The following is a 20,350-nucleotide window of genomic DNA, read 5'->3' on the forward strand; positions in this document are numbered from 1 at the left end:
ATTAAAGTCAAAGCAGAATATCCTGAGATTGCCACAAAAGCACTGAAAAACCTGCTTCCATTTCCACTTCCATTCTATCTCATCTTTGTGAAGCAGGGTTTTCTGCAGTGACAGCAACCAAATGAGATTCCAGAGTAGACTGGACATAAGCAACACACTTCAGGTGTCATTATGTCCCATCACCCCCAGATGGGACCATGCAGTTGCAGGAAAACAAGCTCGGGGCTCCCACTGATTTGCATCATGATGAGTTGTATAATTATTTCATTATGTATCACAATGTAAAAATGAAATAAAGTGCACAATAAATGTAATGCTCTCCAATCATCCTGAAACCATACCCCTGCTCTGACTCCCCCAATTCATGGAAAAATCGTCTTCCAGAAAACAGGTCCCTCAACCGGTCCCAACCCGTCCCCCAAAATTCAACTCAAGTTGTGTCCAACTCGGTTTGTGACCCCATGGGCTGCAGCACACCAGGCTTCCCTGTCCATCACCAACTCCTGGAGCTTGCTCAGACTCATGTCCCTCAAGTCAGTGATGCCATCCAACCACCTCATCCTCTGTCGTCCCCTTCACCTCTCACCTTCAATCTTTCCCAGTAACAGGGTCTTTTCCAATGAATCAGTTCTTCGCATCAGGTGGCCAAAGTATTGGGGTTTCAGCTTCAGTATCAGTCCTTCCAATGAATATTCAGGACTGATTTCCTTTAGGATCGACTGGTTTGATCTCCTCGCAGTCCAAGGGACTCGCAAGAGTCTTCAACACCACGGTGTAAAAGCATCAGTTCTTCGTTGTTCAGCTTTCGGGGAGTTCAAATTAACCGGAATGGGGCAGAACATCAGACCACCACCAGGGGGCTCCCATTGCCCCAGCCAGTTTAGGATGGGTTCAGAGTTCCAATAGACTTATGGACAGGGGTGTCCCTGGGTCGTAGAACGGGAAACGTTTGGAACAGGCTCCTCTGGCCAGGCAGACTGTGTGGGCTCACTGTAAGGGGAGTATGCTGGGGTTAGGGGGCCCACAAAGATCTGGGATGAGGAAACCCTGGCCGGGATGGAGTCGTTTCGGCCGGTCACTCAGGAGGTCCTGAGTGCACCCCCCGGCCACTCCGGCAGGGGGCGTGGTCTGCGTCTTCGCCTGGAGGGTGTGGCCTACCAGCAGAGGCGTGGCTGGGGGCGGGGCCTTCTGAGGCGGGGCCGCGCGGAACCCCGGCAGCGGCGGCGGAGGCAGGAAACCGGGGCTGGGCCCCGGCGGCGCCGGCGCGCGATTCCCTCCCAGTCCCCGTCCTAGCCGAGCGACCCTAGGGCCGGAGCATGGACTCAACGGAGCCGGGTAGGCGGTCCGGGACTCGTGATCCTCGAGGGGGCTCTCCCGAACGTATCCTACTTCCTAAATCAATGAGGGTCCCCGCCTGTTCCTCCCTGTCCAGAGAGCTGGGAGAGGAGTTCCTGAATGGGGAGGACGCCGGAATCCTCCACTGTGGGGACTCCCAAGCTGAGAGGGGGCCCGGGACACCAGCCCCTGACCCCCTCCCCCTTAGGAGTTCACCCCGGATGTCTGGGGGAGGGGGCCCAGGAAGGGGAAGTGGCCGCTTCTGCTTCTGATATCTGTGATGGGGGCAGGGTGTCACGACTGCTGATGGAGAGGGCAACGCGGCAGGATCCCCACCCGGCCACTCCATTGCCCAGGGAGGGGAACATGCTGATCTGCGCCCCCTAGAAGGGGTGCCTGCAGCAGAAACGTGGCGAGGTCCGACTTTGTTTCCACCAGTCTTTGTGTCTCTGATTTGCATATTGAGTGTCATTTGGTCTTCACGCCGCTCCGGGTTTCAATCTGCCCGTGTGTGTTGCTGCCGCAGGCCCTGTGCTGGTCTGTCCCACGTGTATTTCCATCTGTCTGGCCTGAGGTCCATGTGGTTCCATTGTCAAGCTGTCTCTGTCCCTGGAGGCAGTGTGGCTGTATCTAGGACATCTGTTTTGTCACTTTGCTTCTAGGCCCATGCATGTGTGGGTGTCTCTGCTTCTCCAAGCAGTGGTCTCTGTGTTGGGTTGTGCCTGAGTCCATCTGCCTGTCCTGAGTCAGGTCCCACCCAAGCCCACACTCCCGCCATCCCAGCTCAAACACCCGTCCCATCCTGCACTCCCCATGAGACCAGAACTCTCTCTCTCTTTCCTTTCTCTTTCCCTCCATCCCCCTACCCCACCCCACCCCGTTCCCCCCCACCTCCTCCCCACTCACCATCCTCACCCTCCAAACAACCTGCCAAGGTGTGGTGGGTGGAGAGAGGCTTCTGTTCACCCATGTGTGATACTCCCCTCTCCAAGGGTTACCCCCGGCTCCTGAGAGCAGGAAGAGGTACAGTGACATCTTTCGGAGCCTGGACAACCTCGAAATCTCACTGGGGAACGTGTGAGTCTGAGCCTGAGTCACCCCAAATTCTGCCAGGATCCCTAAATCCCTAACCATTTAGATGCCCAAAGCCCCTTTAGGAACCTGCAACTTCTGGATGCGCTTACCTAATAACGCAAGAAGCCTAAGAGAGGGCCCTCAACACACCTGAATATCCCCAAATTCAACCCCCTAAATCCACCAGCAACCCCCAGAGTGATCCTAGGGGCCCCACGTATCCTTCTTGTGACCCTTGTGATCCCTTAAAACATTGGAGAACTTTATAATCCTGCTCTAAACCCCAGTTACCCAGGATCCTTCAAATTCTATCTCAAATTTCTTTAAAAAAGAAGCTCACTTACTTCCCTCCCTAAAGTCCCATCCCTCAGGACCCCCAGATACAACAGATGTCACAGAGGTGATATCTAGGACCATCCCCAAACTGCCCTGGGGTCCCCAGCACCCTAGGTGGGACAGACTCGGTGGAGGGTGGCATCCTGACTCCCTGACCTCCCAGGACGCTTGAGATGCTGGCTGGAGACACTGTAATTTCAGGAGACCCGGAACCTGACAAGAACCCCACAGCCACTTTGGTGAGAGATGGGACCCAGGGGACAGGGAGAAGGGGGCCTCAGAGGAGAGACTGAGGAAGGTGGAGGCGCTTGCACTGCATGTTCCTGAATGCTGTCTCCCCCCACCCCTCAGGCCAGTGAGACCAGCCGTTGGAGTGGCCCCTCCCCAGAGGATCCTGCACCCCTTACAGGTAGGGGCTCTGGGGCCAGAAGCATGGGGGCAGAAAGGAGTCCTCCATCACCAACAGCCTGTCCCGTGCACCAGGGACGTGGCAGTGCCCCCAGCAGACGTGAACCCCTGTCCTCAGGGAGCCCCAGTCTCAGTGGAGAATCAGTGTAAGGTCGCAACCTAGATAAGCAAAAGCAAGGGAGTGTTTGGAGAAGCCATAAGATGTAGAACAGGGTTCACTGGTCTGGTCTGAGGGCTCAGGGAAGTTTCAGAGGTCCACCCATCTGCCCCAGGGGAGGAGCTGGACTTGCGGCTCATCCGAACCAAGGGGGGCGTGGATGCAGCTCTGGAGTACGCCAAGTCCTGGAGCCGCTACGTCAAGGAGCTGCTGGCCTGGACCGAGAAGAGAGCCAGTTATGGTGAGGGCTCCTCGGGCCCAGCCCCAGGCCCTGCCCTGGGCCCTGCAGTGCTCGCACCCCGCCTGACTCACACCCCTGTCGTCTACCCCCAGAGCTGGAGTTTGCCAAAAACGTCATGAAGATTGCCGATGCTGGCAAGGTGTCAATCCAGCAGCAGGTAGCCCTGAGCAGACACTGGCCCCCAGAGCCCAACCCCTCCAGAATCCCAGCTGGACGCCCCCTAGATCCTCAGCATCCTCTAACACCAGCTGCCTCTCCCCTCCTGCAGAGCCACATGTCACTGCAGTATATCTACCTCCTGTTTCTGGAGCACGACCTCAGCCTGGGAAGCCTGGCCATGGAGACACTAGCCCAGCAGAAAAGAGATTACTACCAGGTGAGGGGGCCCTTCATGCATCATTTCTCTACAAGCCTCCGGGGAGGCATCATTACCATCAGCACCATTTGCTGATGAGGAAGCAGAGACCAGGGATGCTGCGGAACTTGCCCAAGGTTACCCAGCAGAGATTCAAACCAGGTTTCCTGTGCGATTGCAAAACTGTGCTTTTGTTTGTCTGCGGGCCATGGGGCGAGATGCCGAGTGTACTCAGGAAGAGAGCCTTGGCATCCCCAGCTCCAGACCCAAAGGATGGAGGTGACCACCGAGACTCTGCGGAGAGGCCACCGGGGTGGGGGAGGGCAAATCTGGGGGAGAAGACCCAGGAGAGAGTGCAGATAGAGAAAAGGGTCCAGCGGGTGAAAGCCATGTGGGCCGGGTAAATGGGATGACCAAGCAACCCGGGCAGCGTTCCTCATTCCCCATCCTTCCCAGCCCTTGGCTGCCAAACGGACTGAGATTGAGAAGTGGCGGAAGGAGTTCAAGGAGCAGTGGATGAAAGAGCAGAAGCGGATGGTGAGGCCTAGGGCTGCAAGCTGGGAAAGCGGGCTGGGGGAGGAGACAGAAGAAGCCGGAAGACCCTTCCCTCTTCCGCCCCTAGAACGAGGCGGTGCAGGCGCTGCGGCGGGCCCAGCTCCAGTACATGCAGCGCAGCGAGGAACTGCGGGTGCGCTCCCAGGTGTCGCCCGAAGATCTGGCTCTCCAGGCCTCACCGGGCCCCAACAAACAGCAGGAGCGGCGGCGACGCTCTCGAGAAGAGGCCCAGGCCAAGGTGGGGACTCCGCCCCGTGCCCCGCTGCGCTTCGGCGCCCCCAGCCCCACGCATCTCTCCCATACACGCTTCCTGCCTCGGTTTCTCCAGGCGCAGGAGGCCGAAGCGCTGTACCAGGCCTGCGTCAGAGAGGCCAACGCGCGGCAACAGGAACTGGAGGCCGCCAAGCAGCGGATCGTGTCCCACGTGCGCAAACTGGTGCTGCAGGGGGACGAAGTGCTGCGGCGGGTGAGACCCTGACCCGACAGCTGCCCGCCATGCTCATTAGTACCGCTGGGCCTCACCTGCCCCTAGGCCGCCTCCGGGGCACCAGGACTCACTCCGTCTCTCTGGACAGCCAGTTCCCGCCCCCAGACCCTGCCAGCACTTCCTTTCTCGGCCCCACTCAAGGGGTCCTGCCCCGAGGTTGACCCACCCGGGTTCTGATCACACCCCTAGCCCAGCTGCAGACTCAGTCCCTCAGCCACCTCCCACTGCGCTGCCTGCCCCCAAGCCTGGACCGAGCTGGTGTCTCTCAGGGGCAGGCCACGCCCCAGGCTCCCGGGCTCCGCCCTTCTCACACGCTGGCTCCACCCCACAGGTGACCCTGGGATTGTTCGGGCTTCGAGGCGCTCAGGCAGAGCGTGGCCCCCGCGCCTTCGCCGCCCTGGCTGAGTGCTGTAAGCCCTTCGAGCCTGGCCAGCGATACCAAGAGTTCGTGAGGGCGCTAGGGCCCGACCCCCCACCACCCCCGCCAGCCGCCTATTCTTTCCAGGAGTTCACGTACAGGTGGGTCCCCAGGAGCAGGGTCGGATGGGAAGCCAGGGAGATGCGGCACCAGGCATTTGGGTGGGATTGTCCTAGTCGTGGGAGGGCTGGGAACTTGGGGTTACTGCACTGTGGGCCATGATGCCCATGGCCATAAGGGCTTGCAGACCCAAGTCCTTGAAGCTGGGTCTTAAAAGGGATGCCAGGGGTGATGTCAATCCCAGGCCAGCTTCCTGATTATCAGAGCCCTCCAACCTCTCCTCTCAGTTCCCCTCTGGACACAAGAAAGAAGCTCTCTGGAGCACCCCCTCCACAGCTGGATGAGAGTACAGCTGAGCCAGGCCCTTGGGAGGACACAGGCACAGGCTGGCAGGGTGAGTACAGTGAAAGGCAGGCAGGAGCGGTGCTGGGGAGGCCACGCCTGACCAACCTGTCCCTCCCTAGGAGCTCTGGGCCCCACTGTGGGCAGTGATGTGGACAGCATGGGCGGTGGCAGCGAGTCTCGCTCCCAGGACTCTCCCACTTCCAGTCCAGGTGGGACCATCCTCCGGCCCCTGGCCAGGCTCTGACCCCCAAACTCAAACCCTCTTTCTTTGACCTCTGACCTACCCTGCATCCCTGACCTATTTTCTCAACCTCTGACCCATTCTCTTGATCCAACTTGGAACCACCGCTACCCCCAGGTTACTGACCTATTCCTCAGCCCCTAACCCCTGACCTGTCTGACCCCCCTGACCTCTGACCCTTTCCCCAAGGGCATCCGTGGGTGCTTTGGGAAGGCTGAAGACCAGGAAGGTCTCCTTAGCCTTGGAGCCTCCCCCATGACCTCTGTGACCCTCAACCTCTGTAACCTGACTCCAGGCTCTGGCACGAGGCGGCTGGTAAAAGTGTCATCCATAGGCACCGAGTCTTCAGATGACTTTGAGGAGCGAGACCCTGGTGAGGCTGGAAGCAGGTGGAGGTGGGCTGGGGATGGACTAGGCACTTCTGACCCTGTCTCCCTCCCTGCAGACCTGGGAGATGGGCTGGAGAACGGGCCAGGGACCCCCTTCAAGAAGTGGATACTATCCAACGCAGCCCAGACCCACCGGTTGCGGCGGCTGCGGGGCCCAGCCAAGTGCCGAGAGTGTGAGGCTTTCATGGTCAGCGGGACAGAGTGCGAGGAGGTATGGCCTGGGCTGACGACCTAATGACCTCTGCTGACCCCCAGTGACCTCTCTGACCACAGGCATCTCCCTGACCTGAGATTCCTAAGACCTTGCCATGAGAGACCTGCCCTGATCTGATGATCCCCTATGAACCCCCTGCTCCCTGAGGATCTCTATGACCTTCTCTTCCCCCACGGACCCTGATGACCTTCCTGACCCTGTGACCTTTCCTCAGTGCTCTCTGACCTGCCACAAGCGCTGCCTCGAGACTCTGCTGATCCTCTGTGGACATAAGCGGCTACCGGCCCGGACTCCCCTCTTTGGGGTCAACTTCCTGCAGCTGCCCAGGGACTTCCCAGAGGAGGTGCCTTTTGTGATCACCAGGTGCACGGCCGAGATAGAACAGCGTGCGCTGAATGTGCAGGTGCTGCCTTGACCTTTGACCACCCCCAGTAGTGACCCAGCCCTCTCAATGGCCAGACTGCAAGCCGGGTGTCCACTTCCCACCCCTGCCCTGCAGGGCATTTATCGGGTCAGCGGGTCCAGGGTCCGCGTGGAACGGCTGTGCCAGGCTTTTGAGAATGGCCGAGCATTGGTTGACCTGTCAGGGAACTCACCTCATGATGTCTCGAGCGTTCTCAAGCGATTCCTCCAGGAGGTGGGTGCTCAGTGGCTTGGGACTCATGGGCCAGATGGGCTCAGGCTGAGGACCCTCTGCAGCCCACCCACACCCATATCCCCCCTGCCATTCCACCCCCAGCTCACTGACCCCGTGGTCCCCTTCCACCTCTACGATGCCTTCATCTCTCTGGCTAAGACCCTGCATGCAGACCCTGTGCACGACCCTGGGACCCCCAGCCCCAGCCCTGAGGTTATCCGCTCGCTGAAGACCCTCTTGGTGCAGCTGCCCGACTCTAACTACAACACCCTGCGGCACCTGGTGGCCCATCTGTTCAGGTGTGCACTGTCCTTGGTCTTGACACGTGACTTCTGACCTGAGGCTCAGACTGTTGCGCCTTCCTTAGACATGGGACCACTGACCCCTGACACTGACTTCTGACCTTCATATGTGTTTTCTGAGCTCTGAAACTTAATACATGACTCCTGACTTTGGATGCTGACCCTTGACCCCCACCTGCAGGCTTGTGGCTGCTGGTTGCAAACAGTGACCAGGACCTCTTACCCATGACTTGAGCAAGTCACCACTAGCCTGGTTTGCAGGTCCTACCCAGTGACCAGTAATCAGACACTCTGTGCCCTGATCCTTCTGCTCCTGCTGTCCCCAGGGTGGCTGCACAGTATGAGGACAACAAGATGTCTGCCAACAACCTGGGCATTGTATTTGGGCCGACGCTGTTGCGGCTGCCCGACGGTCCAGGGCCAGCCGGTGCCGGACCTATCACCTGCCTGCTGGATTCCGCACACCAGGCTCAGCTCATCGAGTTCCTCATTGTGCACTATGAGCAGATCTTCGGGGCTGACGAGCTCCTCCTGGCCACTGAGCCCCTGCCCCGAGACCCCAGCCCACCCCCTGCGACCCTCCCAGCCAGCCTCCAGGCACCACACTTACAACTTGTCCTGGACCCCCTGCCCTTATCCCTCGCCTCAGACCAGGACCCAGACGCCATGCTCCTTAGTGCCCTGGAGAAGCATCCCGAGGCCACGCTCCCAGAGGTAGGAACCTGCTGGGCCACAGACATGGGGAGAACCTTCTCTCCATGCAATCCTCTCACTCTCTCTCTTGTCTTCCTTCCTTCCTTCCCCTTTAAAACTGTCTATTCCATTCCCTTCCTCCTTTATTATTGACTCTGCACTCATCCTGAAAGGAGAAGTAAGGAATGGAGAGGTGGGAAATAATGAAATAACAACAGGATACAGCCTTGCAGAGATCCTAACATGAATACTATTGATTCCTTCAACAGAATATTTATTGAACACCTACTGTGTGCCAAGCATTGTTCTAGGCATTACATATACATCAGTGAGCAAAATATTCAGACTCCACCCTCTTGATTGCCCACCTTCCGCTGCTGCTGCTAAGTCGCTTTAGCCTACCTTCTAGTGAGGAAAAAACCAACAATAAACAGGATATATGATACAAAGTCATACAGACTTATATAGGATGTTACAAGGTGATGACTATAAAGAAAAGAAAGGGTTGGGTAAAGTCAGAGACGTCAAGGGCACGAAGGTGAGAGGTGGTGGGCAGTTTGTAACAGTAATAGGATGTTGTGGATGGGTCCCCTGAAGAAGATGAGTTCGATCAAAAACTAGAAGGATATAGCGGGGAGTGGGCCCGGTGGGGATCAGGGAAAGGGTGTTCCAGGCAAAGGGAACAGCCAGTACAAAAGCCCTGAGGTGGGAACATGCCTAGTGTGTTCAGGGCACAGCCCTGTGCTGTAATGAATGAGTGAGGGGAAGGTGGTAGGAAGTGAGGCCAGAGAGGAGTGTGCAAGCCTCCACTGACTGCATACCTACAGTGCAGGTGAGCTTACATAGCAATTGCCCTAAGAGGTACATACTGTTAGTGAAAACCATATAGAGATGGGACTGTTAGGGGAGACCTCCTGTCCCTCAGGTCCTGATATACTCACCATTCCTGAGAGCTTGGCTCTCCCCTGTAGCCCCCTAGAGCTGGGAGAGGGGCTGCGAGTGAGGTGTGGGACTCAGAACTTCAGAAAGTGCTCAGGACACAGAGCATTCCAGCTGCTATTAGCATTTAGCTAAAGGACAAACTAAAAGGTACACAGATAAGCTAAAAAAAGCAGGCCTGAAATTGCAGAAAGTATAGCAGGATGGAGATCAGTAGTTCACCCCTTCCTAACGGAGAGATGGCTGTCACTTTCCAGGCTGGTCCTCTGCTGCCTGCAATGCGGGAGACCTGGGTTCGATCCCTGGGTCGAGAAGATCCCCTGGAGAAGGGAATGGCAACCCACTCCGGTATTCTTGCCTAGAGAATCCTGTGGCCAGAGGAGCCCAGTGGGCTACAGTCCATGGGGTCACAAAGAGTCAGACATGACTACCAACAACCTCTGCTGAACAAAGGCATTCCCACCTTACAGAGCCCACAGTTGAGATTAATGACACCTCTTCTCAGGAGGGCAAGCAGTACGCTCTTAAGGGCATCATCTCTCCCCAAATAACAAAACTGCAAAGAGGAGCTTTGGCATGTTCAAGAGTCTCCAAGAACTAGGATTTTATTGCTGGTTCAAGAGTCTCCAAGAACTGGGATTTTATTGCTGGAGGTCTCATTCCTGGGTTTCTTCTTACAGATTTCAACTCTGCACAGTGAGCAGGAAGAGGAAATAACCGAAGACATCAAAAATGAGGGAGGGGAAGGTGAGTGTGTTAGAGGTTAGCCCAGGGTTCTGGGGTTGCTCCTGCCCTGGGGTTGCTGGACTTAGTGATGACAATGGAGGGTGGCATCCAGAGGACTTTGGGGTGCTTAGCATTGACCACCCCAACCCACAGTGTCCAACCAAGGGCCTGAGGACTCACCCCTGGGGACACAGCCCCGTGGCCACTTCAGCCGCCAGCCAGTGAAGTATTCCCGGGGAGGTGTGCGGCCTGTCACCCACCAGCTGTCTGGCTTGGCCCTGGTGGCTTCCAAACTGTCCGAGGAGACCCCCATCACATCAGTGCCCCAAGGGAGCCTGCGGAGGCGAGGACCCAGCCCTGCCGCCAGCACCCGTGAAGACAGCCCTCTGCGCCGCACCCCGCTGCCCAAGCATTTTGAGATCACCCAGGAGACAGCCAGGCTACTCTCCAAGCTGCACAGTGAGTCTGTGCCCCAGGCCACCTGCTGCCCAGACCCCCAAACTGAGGAGGCCGAGGACCACTTCTGACTATTCCAGCGCTCTGATCAAGAAGGCCAGGACTGAGAAGATGGGCCCAGCTTCCCAGGAGTTAAATGGGGTGTCTGGAGAGTTCCTATGAGGAAAGACTACATGGCCTAGCAGAGAACTAAAACCCTTTTGGTGGTACCAGGATACCCTCTACAAAACATAGGTCAATGTCAAGCATCAGGGCCACTCAGGTTCAGAGGTTACTCAGGGTCAATATAGGTCATGGGATCCTTGAGACAGGGGTGGTTTTTGCTACTTTGGTTGTGGCCACTCCCCCATCTCTGTCTGCCTCCTTAGCTGATCCCAAGTGACCAGATCTTGGAGGGTGTGGCAACCCAGACTCAGCATCCTGGTGGTGCCTGGGGTCTGGTGGCCTCTGAATAAACTGTGTCTTTTATATCCTTGAGTGTCTTTCTTTGCTGGGGAAGGGTGACAGAGGAGAGGTCGGTGAGGCAGCAGCCTTCCGCTTCATTTTCACCGACCACAGAAGCCAAAGACCTCTTATTTTCATCTCAGAACACCCCTGAGCACGTACAGGCGGTAGCGGCTGTGCCTGGACACCTGGCTGAGTCACAGGGGCCGGCCCTCCCAGAGCTCCGCATGCGATCCGGTCCTGCGAAATCAAACACTTAAAGTGCAGATAACCGAGACAATAGGGCTGTGTGCTCTGGGACGTGGGAGTCCACGGCTGCCACAGGCGTGGGCCGGGCAGGGGACAGCGCTGAGAAGGGAGGCATTCCGAGAAACCTGAGCGCGACTGGACAGTCAGCTGGGGCCAGGCGGGCAGTAGCTCTCGGCCGGCGAAGCCAAGGAGGGGCTGGGGTCCGGGCTGAGGGTCGGGGTCGGATCAGGGCGTGGCTTGGAACTCGGCGACGGATTGGACGCGAGGGAGCGGGCGGGGGAGTGCCGGGGCGGGGGCGCGGACCGTGCGACCACCCGGACGCGGGCCCGGGCGGCGCCAGGTCCCGGCGGGAACTCTCGGCCAGCCCCGCGAAGGCCCACAATTACAGGCGCGAGAGGTGTGCGGGGACAGGAGGTGGGGGTCCCGCGCCGGAAGTAGAGAGGGGCGGCCGAGGGGCCGCGAGGCGGAGAGGAAAAGGGGAGCTGCGGTTCCGGACGCCCCTGTCCCCACCGCGGCTGCGGAAGCGAGGCTCCTCCAGGTGGCGGGGACCGGGCGGAGCTCGCCCAGGTGGTGGGGGCGGGACGCCGCGACGGGGGCGTGGCGGCGGGACCCCGCCTCCCGGCCTCCCCGGGCCGCTCCGGATCGGCGCTGCCAGACGCTCTTCTGCTCCCGCCCTGGTCGCCCGGCCGTGGGTCTAGGGCGCGGGGCCGCCCAGTCTGCGGCGTGACGGGCTGCTCAGGTGAGGCCGGCATCGACGGGGGGCTGGTGCGCGCGGGCTCCGGGGAGGGCGCGGCACGTGCCCGCGGGGCCGGGGCGCCTCACCCTCCTCTCCTTCCTCCTCCTCCCCCAGTCTGAGGGCTCCCCTCCCCGCGAGGCCAGGCCTGCCGCCGCCTTCCTGACAGCCCCTTTTGTCCCAGAGGCCGCCAGCGTCTTCACTCCCACCCGGAGCGGCCCGTCGCACCGCCTGCTTCGGAAGCACGCGAGCGCAAAGCCAAGCCCGCCGCCCAACGAATGGAGCTGCCTCACTGTCCAATCTGATCGCCCAGGTCACCACACCCCAGCACCGACCTCCGGCCAGGTCTTAGCAGGGGCCCCACCCTGCAAACACGCCCGCTGGTCTCTGCTCCCTGCACTGACCCCAACACCAAACTGACCCTCCCTTGTCCAGTTTCACAGCTCACACCCCTTTGTCCTGCCCCAGTCGACGCCCCCCACCACCACCCAACACAGGTTGGTTACAGATTGGCCCCCGGTGGGCAAATGAGTTTTGTTTTGCTTTTTTCCGTGAAAAACAAAACCGCCCAGTCATTTGATTCAGGGGATATCTTTACAAGAGGCTTATTCGTAATTAAGCAACAGCTGCCCACCCCCCAACTCATGGAGCTTGCTTTTGCAGGTCAGCCCTGTCCCCACCAGTGCCACTTTGCCATGAGGCATCTTCCCCGGTGGTCAGATGTCTGGTAAAGAATCGGCCTGCAATGCGGGAGACCTGGGTTCGATCCCTGGGTTGGGAAGATCCCCTGCAGAAGGGAAAGGCTACCCACCTCCAGTATTCTGGCCTGGAGAGTTCCGTGGACTATACAGTCCATGGAGTCTCAAAGAGTTGGACACGACAGAGAGACTTTCACTTTCACTTTCATCTGCATTTGAGACACTTGTCCTTCCTGGCTTAAACCTTCCTCTGGCTGCTGCTCCCCTCTGTGTCCTTCCACCAAGGACTGCCTGTACTGACTTCTCCCTCTCTGCCCCCAGATGGTCACCATGGGCCAGTGCTACTACAACGAGACCATCGGCTTCTTCTACAACAACAGTGGCAAGGAGCTCAGCTCCCATTGGCGGCCCAAAGATCTGGTTGTGGTGGCGCTGGGCCTGACTGTCAGCGTGCTGGTGCTTCTCACCAACCTGCTGGTCATCGCAGCCATCGCCTCCAATCGCCGCTTCCACCAACCCATTTACTACCTGCTTGGCAACCTGGCCGCAGCTGACCTCTTCGCCGGTGTGGCCTACCTCTTCCTCATGTTCCACACAGGCCCACGCACAGCCCGGCTGTCACTCCGGGGCTGGTTCGTGCGGCAGGGCCTGTTGGACACGAGCCTGACGGCCTCCATGGCCACACTCCTGGCCATTGCTGTGGAGCGGCACTGCAGTGTGATGGCCGTGCAGCTGCACAGCCGCCTGCCCCCGGGCCGGGTCATCACGCTGATCGTGGTCGTTTGGGTGGCCGCGCTGGGGCTGGGGCTGCTGCCCGCCCACTTCTGGCACTGCCTCTGTGCCCTGGACCGCTGCTCTCGCATGGCCCCCCTGCTCAGCCGCTCCTACCTCACCGTCTGGGCGCTGTCCAGTCTGCTCGTCTTCCTGCTCATGGTGGTCGTCTACACCCGCATCTTCTTCTATGTGAGGCGGCGAGTGCAGCGAATGGCCGAGCATGTCAGCTGCTACCCCCGCTACCGTGAAACGACGCTGAACCTGGTCAAGACTGTTGTCATCATCCTAGGTGAGTGGTACCCTGCTTCCCGACTGCCAGTCTGATCTAGCGTGATGGGAGGGGACGATTTGAGTGGGAAATGTTCTCCCGGGAAGTGATACCTGAGATGAGGCCAGGGAAGAATTCCAAGCAGAGGGAACAGAAAGCAAGAGCTCAAAAAAAAAAGAAAGCAAGAGCTCCAACAGGACCAGCCCAAAGAGAGAAGAAGGCCCACATAGCTGTTCTGTGAGGAGAGGTCAGCACAGCCTTAAAGGGTACAGATAGAGTCATAGCTTGTTCTGAGTTCCGTGGGAATTTAAGGGTTCTTAGCCAGGAGTAATGAGGTCAGTTCGGCTGTTAAATGTAGAATGGTCTGGGTTGAGGACACACACCACCCCAAAGAAACAGGACAACTCTTCCCAATCATTCGTTTTCCCCCACCAACTAACTGGCCAGTCCTACAGTGACCTCCTTTCCACCAAAGAATCTTCAATGTCCAGGGTCCTGTCCACTGTGTATGTGCATGCTCAGTCATGTCCGACTCTTCGACTCCATGGACTGTAGCTCGCCAGGTTCCACTGTCCATGGGAGTTTCCAGGCAAGAATATTGGAGCTGGTTGCCATTTCCTACTCCCACCTGTCCACCGTGTACCAGTTAGGAAAGGCAGACAAATCAGAGAAAGGTTCCGCTTCTTAGCCGTTCTGCCCATCATGCTGCAAAGGCAGCAAGACAGGCAGCACTTCCTTGCAAACTGCTCAGCTGTCGCCCAAGATCTAGAGATTCCCTCCAGCTTTGAGCAGTTGCAACAGCTGGCCCTGCTCACATCAGGCTCTGTCCCACAGGGGCATTTGTGGTCTGCTGGACGCCGGGCCAGGTGGTGCTGCTCCTGGATGGTCTGGGCTGCAAGTCCTGCAACGTCCTGGCAGTGGAGAAGTACTTCCTACTCTTAGCCGAGGCCAACTCACTGGTCAATGCCGTGGTGTACTCGTGCCGTGATGCTGAGATGCGCCGCACCTTCCGCCGTCTTCTATGCTGTTGGTGCCTCCGCCCGTCTACCCACGAGTCTGTTCGCTACACAACCGCCACCCACACGGGCACCAGCACTCGCATCATGCTTCCTGAGAATGGCCATTCCCTGATGGACTCCACCCTTTAGCTAACCTTGAACTTCAGCAGGGTACAGCAAATGCCACATCGCTGCCCCGGGCCACTGTGGATGCGCCTGGCTCTACCCAGTCTGCGGGCCAGACTTAAAGGCAGACCGTCAGTCTGACATGGCATGAACCACTGCCAGCCCTACCCAGGCACGCAGCTGTGTCTGTCTCTGAGCCTGCGGGTTAGGGTCATCTATGCAACTGGGAGAGAGTTGAATGGGGTGCAAGAATCAGGTTCTGAAGGTTGGGGGGCTTTTTAACAGACACTTTTTTTTTCCTGCACAGGCCTGGTAACCCCTGTGGACTGCTTTCTTGTCTGTGGTGGCGTGGATGATAAAGATGAGAGAGATGAGGACTCTCGGGCCATGCAGCCCAGGAAAGCAGGGTAACACGGACGGACTATGGGTGCCCCATCTGCCTGAGGCTGACTGTTTAGGGGCACAGACAGGAGTGCTGAGTGTGATCTGGGAAAGGTCTATGACCCCTTGCAGCCTCCAGGGGTCTTGCCTGTCCCCATGAGAACTGAGGCGGTCTACAAGGAGGGCGTGATTTAAGGAGTAAACTTTTCTACTCGGAGATCTCCAAAGCCTCTTCTGTTGTCAGCTTGGTCTGTCTGTCCCTGTGTCCCAGAATTGCCCACCTTGGCTCAGACTGAGCTGGGATCCTTCACCGTGGCATCTCCTCGGCCCTGTTCTCACCCCCCCTTGGTCTCTGTATGGCTGTTGTTCCATCTCTCATTTCCTTTTGTGCTCTGTCTCCTCCATCTGTTCCCCTGCCTTCATCTTGCCACCTGCCTCTGTCTCCAGCCTCTGGAGCCCAGAGTGGTTCCTGGCCTGTGTAAGCCTCCTGCTTGCCCTTTTGTCTGAGTCCAGGTTGTTAATAGTCAGGTGTGTCTATCCCATTGCCCACTCTATCACCTACCTATAATAGATGGGCTAGAGGTTGTGGGGTCCATGGACCAGCATGCAGGATTTTAAAGTTGCCATTTCTCAAGCTCCTCTGCTATGCCTGGCACACAGATATGCACTTTGCTCTTTGCGACCCCATGGGCTGCAACATGTTAAGACTTCCCTGTCCATCACCAACTCCCAGAGCTTGCTCAAACTCATGTCCATTGAATTGGTGATGCCCATCCAACCATCTCATCCTCTGTCCCCCCTTCTTCTCCTGCCCTCTATTTCCCAGCATCAGGGTACTTTATGTACATTATTTAATCACCACCTGCTTCTTGTGGCAAAGGTATTATACATATTTTTCATGTGAGGACAGTGGCCATAAAAGACTGAGATTTGGCGCATGGTTACATAGCTTCAGAAGGACACAGAGGGGGCTAGAGAGGCCCCTGAAGAAAGGACTTCAGTTTTCCATAAAGTCTGGAATTGATCACAAGCTCAGCCTGGCTTTCCCCACTTCACTCTATGGTCTCAGATGTGCCAGACCCATGATGAACCCCCTCTCAGATGCTCAGATGCTTAGAGGCAATCTGCTAAGCACAGAGTGAACCAGGATCTGGATTCTCTGCTTCCACACCTAGCCAGAATTTGAACCCAGGCCTCCCATCAGAGACCAAATTCTTAAACTACTAAAGCATGCATTGCCAAAGAGCCAAAAACATGTAGGTCTTTCTACATTGAATGGGGCTGGGTTTCCCTTTGGGAAACTCTCCCAGCCCTACAACAGCTCTGTGAGGAGGCAAGAATAAACTGGGGTGCTAGGTATCCCAGGGTCCAAGGTGGGCAGTGTGGTTCCTTGCGCCCTGAATTGCCAGAAGTGATGACCTTGGCCAGCATCTTCTACCACACAGATGAGTACACAGTCCTTGTCTCCATGGAGCTCCATGCCTGTTGGATGGGAGTATTTGTTTCAGATGCAGAGGCAGTCAATCAATTCCTGTGCGGTGGGAACCTCCCCCACCCCGCACCTAGTGGTCTCCAAAGGCAGCTCTATTTCATGTGCTCTGAGCTGGCTGCTGTTGCATCAGCGCCTTCCAGGTTCTAACCCACACAATTCTGGTCTCCTTTGGGATCTTGTGCCATCAGTTTTTCCCTCCCTGGTAGGTTCCCTTCTACCAGGTGACTTCAGGTTTTTTTTGTCTCAGACGGTACTCATAGCTTTCAACCCCCTCCCCCCACCACTATTCTCTGAAGGACACCAAAGTTACTGACCACTTTTCAGGTCTTTCGTGTGGTCACTGACCACGCTAGTCTGACATTTACATGGTCCCCACGTGTTCTAGTACTTCCTGTTAACTGGGGCCATGTCGGGGTTTTCACATTAGATTGTGTTTGCATTTCCTCTCCAACAGTAGTGGGAAGAAGATTCTGAAATGTCCCCAGGAAGTTGAGATTCCTTTCTGAGCCTGTATCAGAAATCTGTCCCCAAAGCAAACAGGCTCTAGGAGGTTCCATGACTTTGGAGAAGTGATTTATGTCCAATAATAAATCCTTTTCTCTCACACAAGTATCCTCTGATGGTGGGAGTTCTAACAGCTAGAAACAAAGGCCTGTGAAGATTCACTCTGATTCGGGGATGCATCACAGGGTAGGTCCTCAGAAAGCATTCTTCCCGTGCTGGCAGAATGCTGTAGAGTGAAAGAATGAATAAACAAGCAAGGTCACTCTTAAGCTGAATCTTGAAAGGTGAACTGGTTTCTGCAACTGAGAAAATCACTCAGTTTTAACTTCCCAGCCAGCATCACCACATATTCCTGTGCCACCCATGGAACACTAGAGGTGCATCAGGGGAAGCCAGGAGGCTGGAAGCCCCAGTGACCTACCTGATGGGACCCTAGGCTGAGGGATGCACTAGCTCACTGCGCAGGGGTCTGGGGCTCAGGGTTTCTGGAGATTGTGGGGGGGCGGGGGGGTGTTGATGGGGTTCTGAAAGGCAAGGGAAGGTCTGAAAAGAAAGGGTGGCTTTAAGGAAGAGTGCAGTGTCTGAGAAGTTAGGATCTGAGGTGTGTAGGTTCCTGAGGGATGCTCTGAGACATGGGAGCCTATGAAATGGGGAGGGGGGTGGGCTCTGGCTCTGAGGAGAAGTAAAGTGTCTCTGAGCAGCAGTGGTGGCTCTGAGGAAATGCGGAAGGCAGAGATGTGAGAGGTGGGAGTCTCCGAAGCAGAACAAAACCGGCGTCGCCCTCTCCGGCTGGAAGAATGTGTGCTTAGTCGCTCAGTCCGATCCCGTGGACTGTACCCCGCCAGGCTTCTCTGTCCATGGGATTCTCCAGGCAAGAACACGAGTGGGTCGCCATACCCTACTCCAGGGGATTTTCCCAACCCAGGGATCGAACCCAGGTCTCCCGCATTGCAGGCGGATTCTTCACAGTCTGAGCCAGCAGGGAAGAGGGAGGGGGTTAAAATTGAAAGCGCCGTTGCCTCAGCAACCTCCAAAAGAGTCCTAGGCCGTTGAGAGGGGCTGGTAGGGGGCGTGTCCGTGGGCGGGGCCGGGCAGCTTGGGCGGCGGTGGTTGGCTGGCGGAGATAGCAGGGCGTGTCCCTGGGCGGGGCGCCGCCGCCTAGCTGGCGGCGGTTGGCCGTAGGCGGCGGCGAGGGGCGGGGCTCCGGGGTGCGCGCGCGGTGCGCACCGACGGCAGCAGTTGGCTACGACGTCCGCGCGAGCTCTCCAGGCTCGCCGGCTCCTGGTTGAGCACCCGCAGCTCATGGACGCTCCGCAGCGCCCGCCGCGCCCCGCGCCGCCACCGCCTGCCCCGCGCCGCTCGCCGCCCGGGCCCGCACCGGGCTCCAACACAGGCGACGTCCTGCAGCAGATCATGGCCATCACCGACCAGAGCCTGGACGAGGCGCAGGCCAGGTACTGGCGCGGATTCGGCGGGGGGGCCTTCCAAAGTCGCTTCACTGAAGGGGGCGGGCCGAGGGGCCAGGACCGGGGCAGCTGGGGTCGTGATGGGTGAGGAAGGTGCAAGGTGAGAGATGCGACGAGTCTCTGGGCGGAGAGAGGGAGGGCAGGGCGCATGGGAGGGGGAGGCTTAAGGAGGACTGAAGCGGGATTCTGAGGAGGAAGGGACGTGACGGGTTAAAATGGAACGGATTGAAAGGGGGTTTATGGAAGTAAGCAGTTGAGTGATGGATTTTAGGAGCTGTCCTGAGGTGAGAGGGATGGGTTTAAGGAGAGTTTGTGGATGGAGAGGTTTATGGTGAAGAGTAGTTTCAAGGGTTATGGAATATAAGGGGGAAGAGTTTCGGAGATGAGGGGTGTAAGGGCTGAGAGGTGGGTACACACAGGATTCGTGAATAATGGACAACTGAATGAATCAGTGGTGTTTATGAAGATGGGAAATTGGGGAGGGGGTCCGTAATGGAGAAATAAGACTGGGTAATGAAGAGATGGTGTCATTTGATTTGGAAATGATCCAGTAAAAAGGTTAGTGTGGAAGCTGAGTGGAGACAGAGGACCCCCCCCCCTTTTTTTTTTTTTAATTAATCTGGCGAATATTTGCTAGATACTATGTGTGGGGCACAGAGCTGGGTGCTGACATAGTCACTGTTCTCAAGCTAATGGTGTGAGAGAAAATAATAACAAAAATAAGTTGTGAGAAAAACTGTAACTAAAGGGATGGAAAGCTGTGGGAAGCCGGGTGGAAAGGGCACAGCACCTTCAGAAGCCCCAGGGTGGGAAACGGCAGGAAGAAAGCAGAGCTGGGGACTCAGAGTCCCCAGTGGAGTGGAGAGAGTCTGGAACCAGGATCACATGGGGATGACAAGCCTCAGGAAGGAGTCTGGGTTTTATTTCAGGTGTAGTGGGAAAATCACAGTGGCTTTTATGTCTCACCTCCACTTAGCACTTGTCAGCCAGCCAGGACTGGTAGAATGCGCTTCTCAAGGCAGCCCATTGTGTTTGGAGTCTGCTTGAATTATTAGAAAGGAGCAAAGCACTGAATGATAGTCTTTTGGAAGATGAGGTCTTGTTGAGTGGGGTCTCTTTGGGGTAAAGGATGGTCCCTGTGGATGGGACCAGGGTCTGGAGGTGTGAATTGTACAGTGCCTAGAACCTTCCAGGGAGGACAGGTTACAAAGCCAGGTGAACAACAGCCCCAGAAACAGAGAAGGCAAGTAAAAGGTGGATGTGGCAGGCATTCTTCACACTTTCTTTCCTCCGCTTCTTATAACATGTCAATTCTTTCCACAGTGTCAAGGCCTCTATCTGGAAAGTTAAGAGCGTCACATATACATACTTCCACCCCCACCCGCACTGGAGCAGTGTGCTAGGTGTACAGACACCAGGATGGCTAAGAGGTTCTCTTATAATCTCATTCAGCAGTAAGGTATGGGGGAGACTAACTTATAAACAGTCATCATAACAGCAGTGTGCTGAGTAGAGGTGATTCCTGGCACAAAGAGCTGGGCCGGGAGAGGGTGCCCTTCTGTGATGCCCTGTCTGCTAAGCCAGTCTGAGAGCAAGGGCATTGTTGTACTTTCCTTTGTATTCCCAGGGCTGTGCACAATACCTGGTACCTAGTATTCAGTCAGGTTTTGTGGCACTTAGGTTCTGGATTTGTTGGAGCTGGGAGAAGGGAAAACAGGCTCTTCACACCCAGGAACCACAGAAGCAGTTTTTCAGTGTTTGCCAAGTTAGCTGTGTTCCTTCTGTTCTAGGCCTGGAGCTGCTTAAGCAGCTTGAACTCCGCCCAGAAGTGGGCTTCCTCAGGCATGTG

The 20,350-nt window shown here is 56.9% G+C and overlaps 4 protein-coding genes across 12 annotated transcripts in view; 3 read left to right on the forward strand and 1 right to left on the reverse strand.

Moving 5' to 3' along the window:
* The first annotated feature begins 1,186 nt into the window (after positions 1 to 1,186).
* LOC122699185 (GEM interacting protein) lies at positions 1,187 to 10,838 on the forward strand. 3 transcript variants are annotated; one of them, XM_043910796.1, is made up of 22 exons: positions 1,218 to 1,335; positions 1,626 to 1,752; positions 2,328 to 2,412; positions 2,909 to 2,984; positions 3,097 to 3,154; positions 3,426 to 3,551; positions 3,644 to 3,708; positions 3,820 to 3,927; positions 4,363 to 4,443; positions 4,529 to 4,699; positions 4,790 to 4,927; positions 5,280 to 5,467; positions 5,714 to 5,820; positions 5,891 to 5,980; positions 6,308 to 6,385; positions 6,458 to 6,612; positions 6,830 to 7,018; positions 7,115 to 7,252; positions 7,355 to 7,551; positions 7,881 to 8,268; positions 9,867 to 9,933; positions 10,066 to 10,838. In XM_043910796.1, exons 4-22 carry the CDS (start codon positions 2,919 to 2,921, stop codon positions 10,437 to 10,439), a joined length of 2,784 nt encoding a protein of 927 aa, XP_043766731.1. In that variant the 5' UTR covers positions 1,218 to 1,335; positions 1,626 to 1,752; positions 2,328 to 2,412; positions 2,909 to 2,918; the 3' UTR covers positions 10,440 to 10,838. The 3 variants fall into 3 exon arrangements, with proteins under 3 accessions (XP_043766730.1, XP_043766731.1, XP_043766732.1); XM_043910795.1 differs by lacking the exon at positions 1,626 to 1,752 and having other exon boundaries at positions 1,187 to 1,335; XM_043910797.1 differs by lacking the exon at positions 1,218 to 1,335 and having other exon boundaries at positions 1,348 to 1,752; positions 2,852 to 2,984.
* Positions 10,839 to 11,030: 192 nt separating this feature from the next.
* Positions 11,031 to 15,256, forward strand: LPAR2 (lysophosphatidic acid receptor 2). Of its 7 annotated transcripts, none has more exons than XM_043910804.1 (4): positions 11,031 to 11,800; positions 11,912 to 12,107; positions 12,814 to 13,555; positions 14,355 to 14,621. In XM_043910804.1, exons 3-4 carry the CDS (start codon positions 12,814 to 12,816, stop codon positions 14,474 to 14,476), a joined length of 864 nt encoding a protein of 287 aa, XP_043766739.1. In that variant the 5' UTR covers positions 11,031 to 11,800; positions 11,912 to 12,107; the 3' UTR covers positions 14,477 to 14,621. The 7 variants fall into 7 exon arrangements, with proteins under 7 accessions (XP_043766739.1, XP_043766737.1, XP_043766735.1 ...); XM_043910802.1 differs by having other exon boundaries at positions 11,035 to 11,800; positions 11,912 to 12,177; positions 14,369 to 15,256; XM_043910800.1 differs by having other exon boundaries at positions 11,035 to 11,800; positions 11,912 to 12,139; positions 14,369 to 15,256.
* On the reverse strand, positions 11,205 to 11,813 carry LOC122699568 (proline-rich protein HaeIII subfamily 1-like). Its single transcript, XM_043911698.1, has one exon. It carries the CDS (start codon positions 11,811 to 11,813, stop codon positions 11,205 to 11,207), a length of 609 nt encoding a protein of 202 aa, XP_043767633.1.
* Positions 15,257 to 18,272: 3,016 nt separating the features above from the next.
* Positions 18,273 to 20,350, forward strand: part of PBX4 (PBX homeobox 4) — a 50,930-nt gene continuing 48,852 nt past the window's right edge. Inside the window, exon 1 of the mRNA XM_043910806.1 lies at positions 18,273 to 18,489. Within this exon, the coding sequence (XP_043766741.1) occupies positions 18,338 to 18,489 (152 nt within the window). The 5' untranslated portion in view covers positions 18,273 to 18,337. The remainder of the gene's footprint in view (positions 18,490 to 20,350) is intronic.

This window comes from Cervus elaphus, chromosome 9, assembly GCF_910594005.1.
Source record: "Cervus elaphus chromosome 9, mCerEla1.1, whole genome shotgun sequence".
Lineage (NCBI taxonomy): Eukaryota > Metazoa > Chordata > Mammalia > Artiodactyla > Cervidae > Cervus > Cervus elaphus.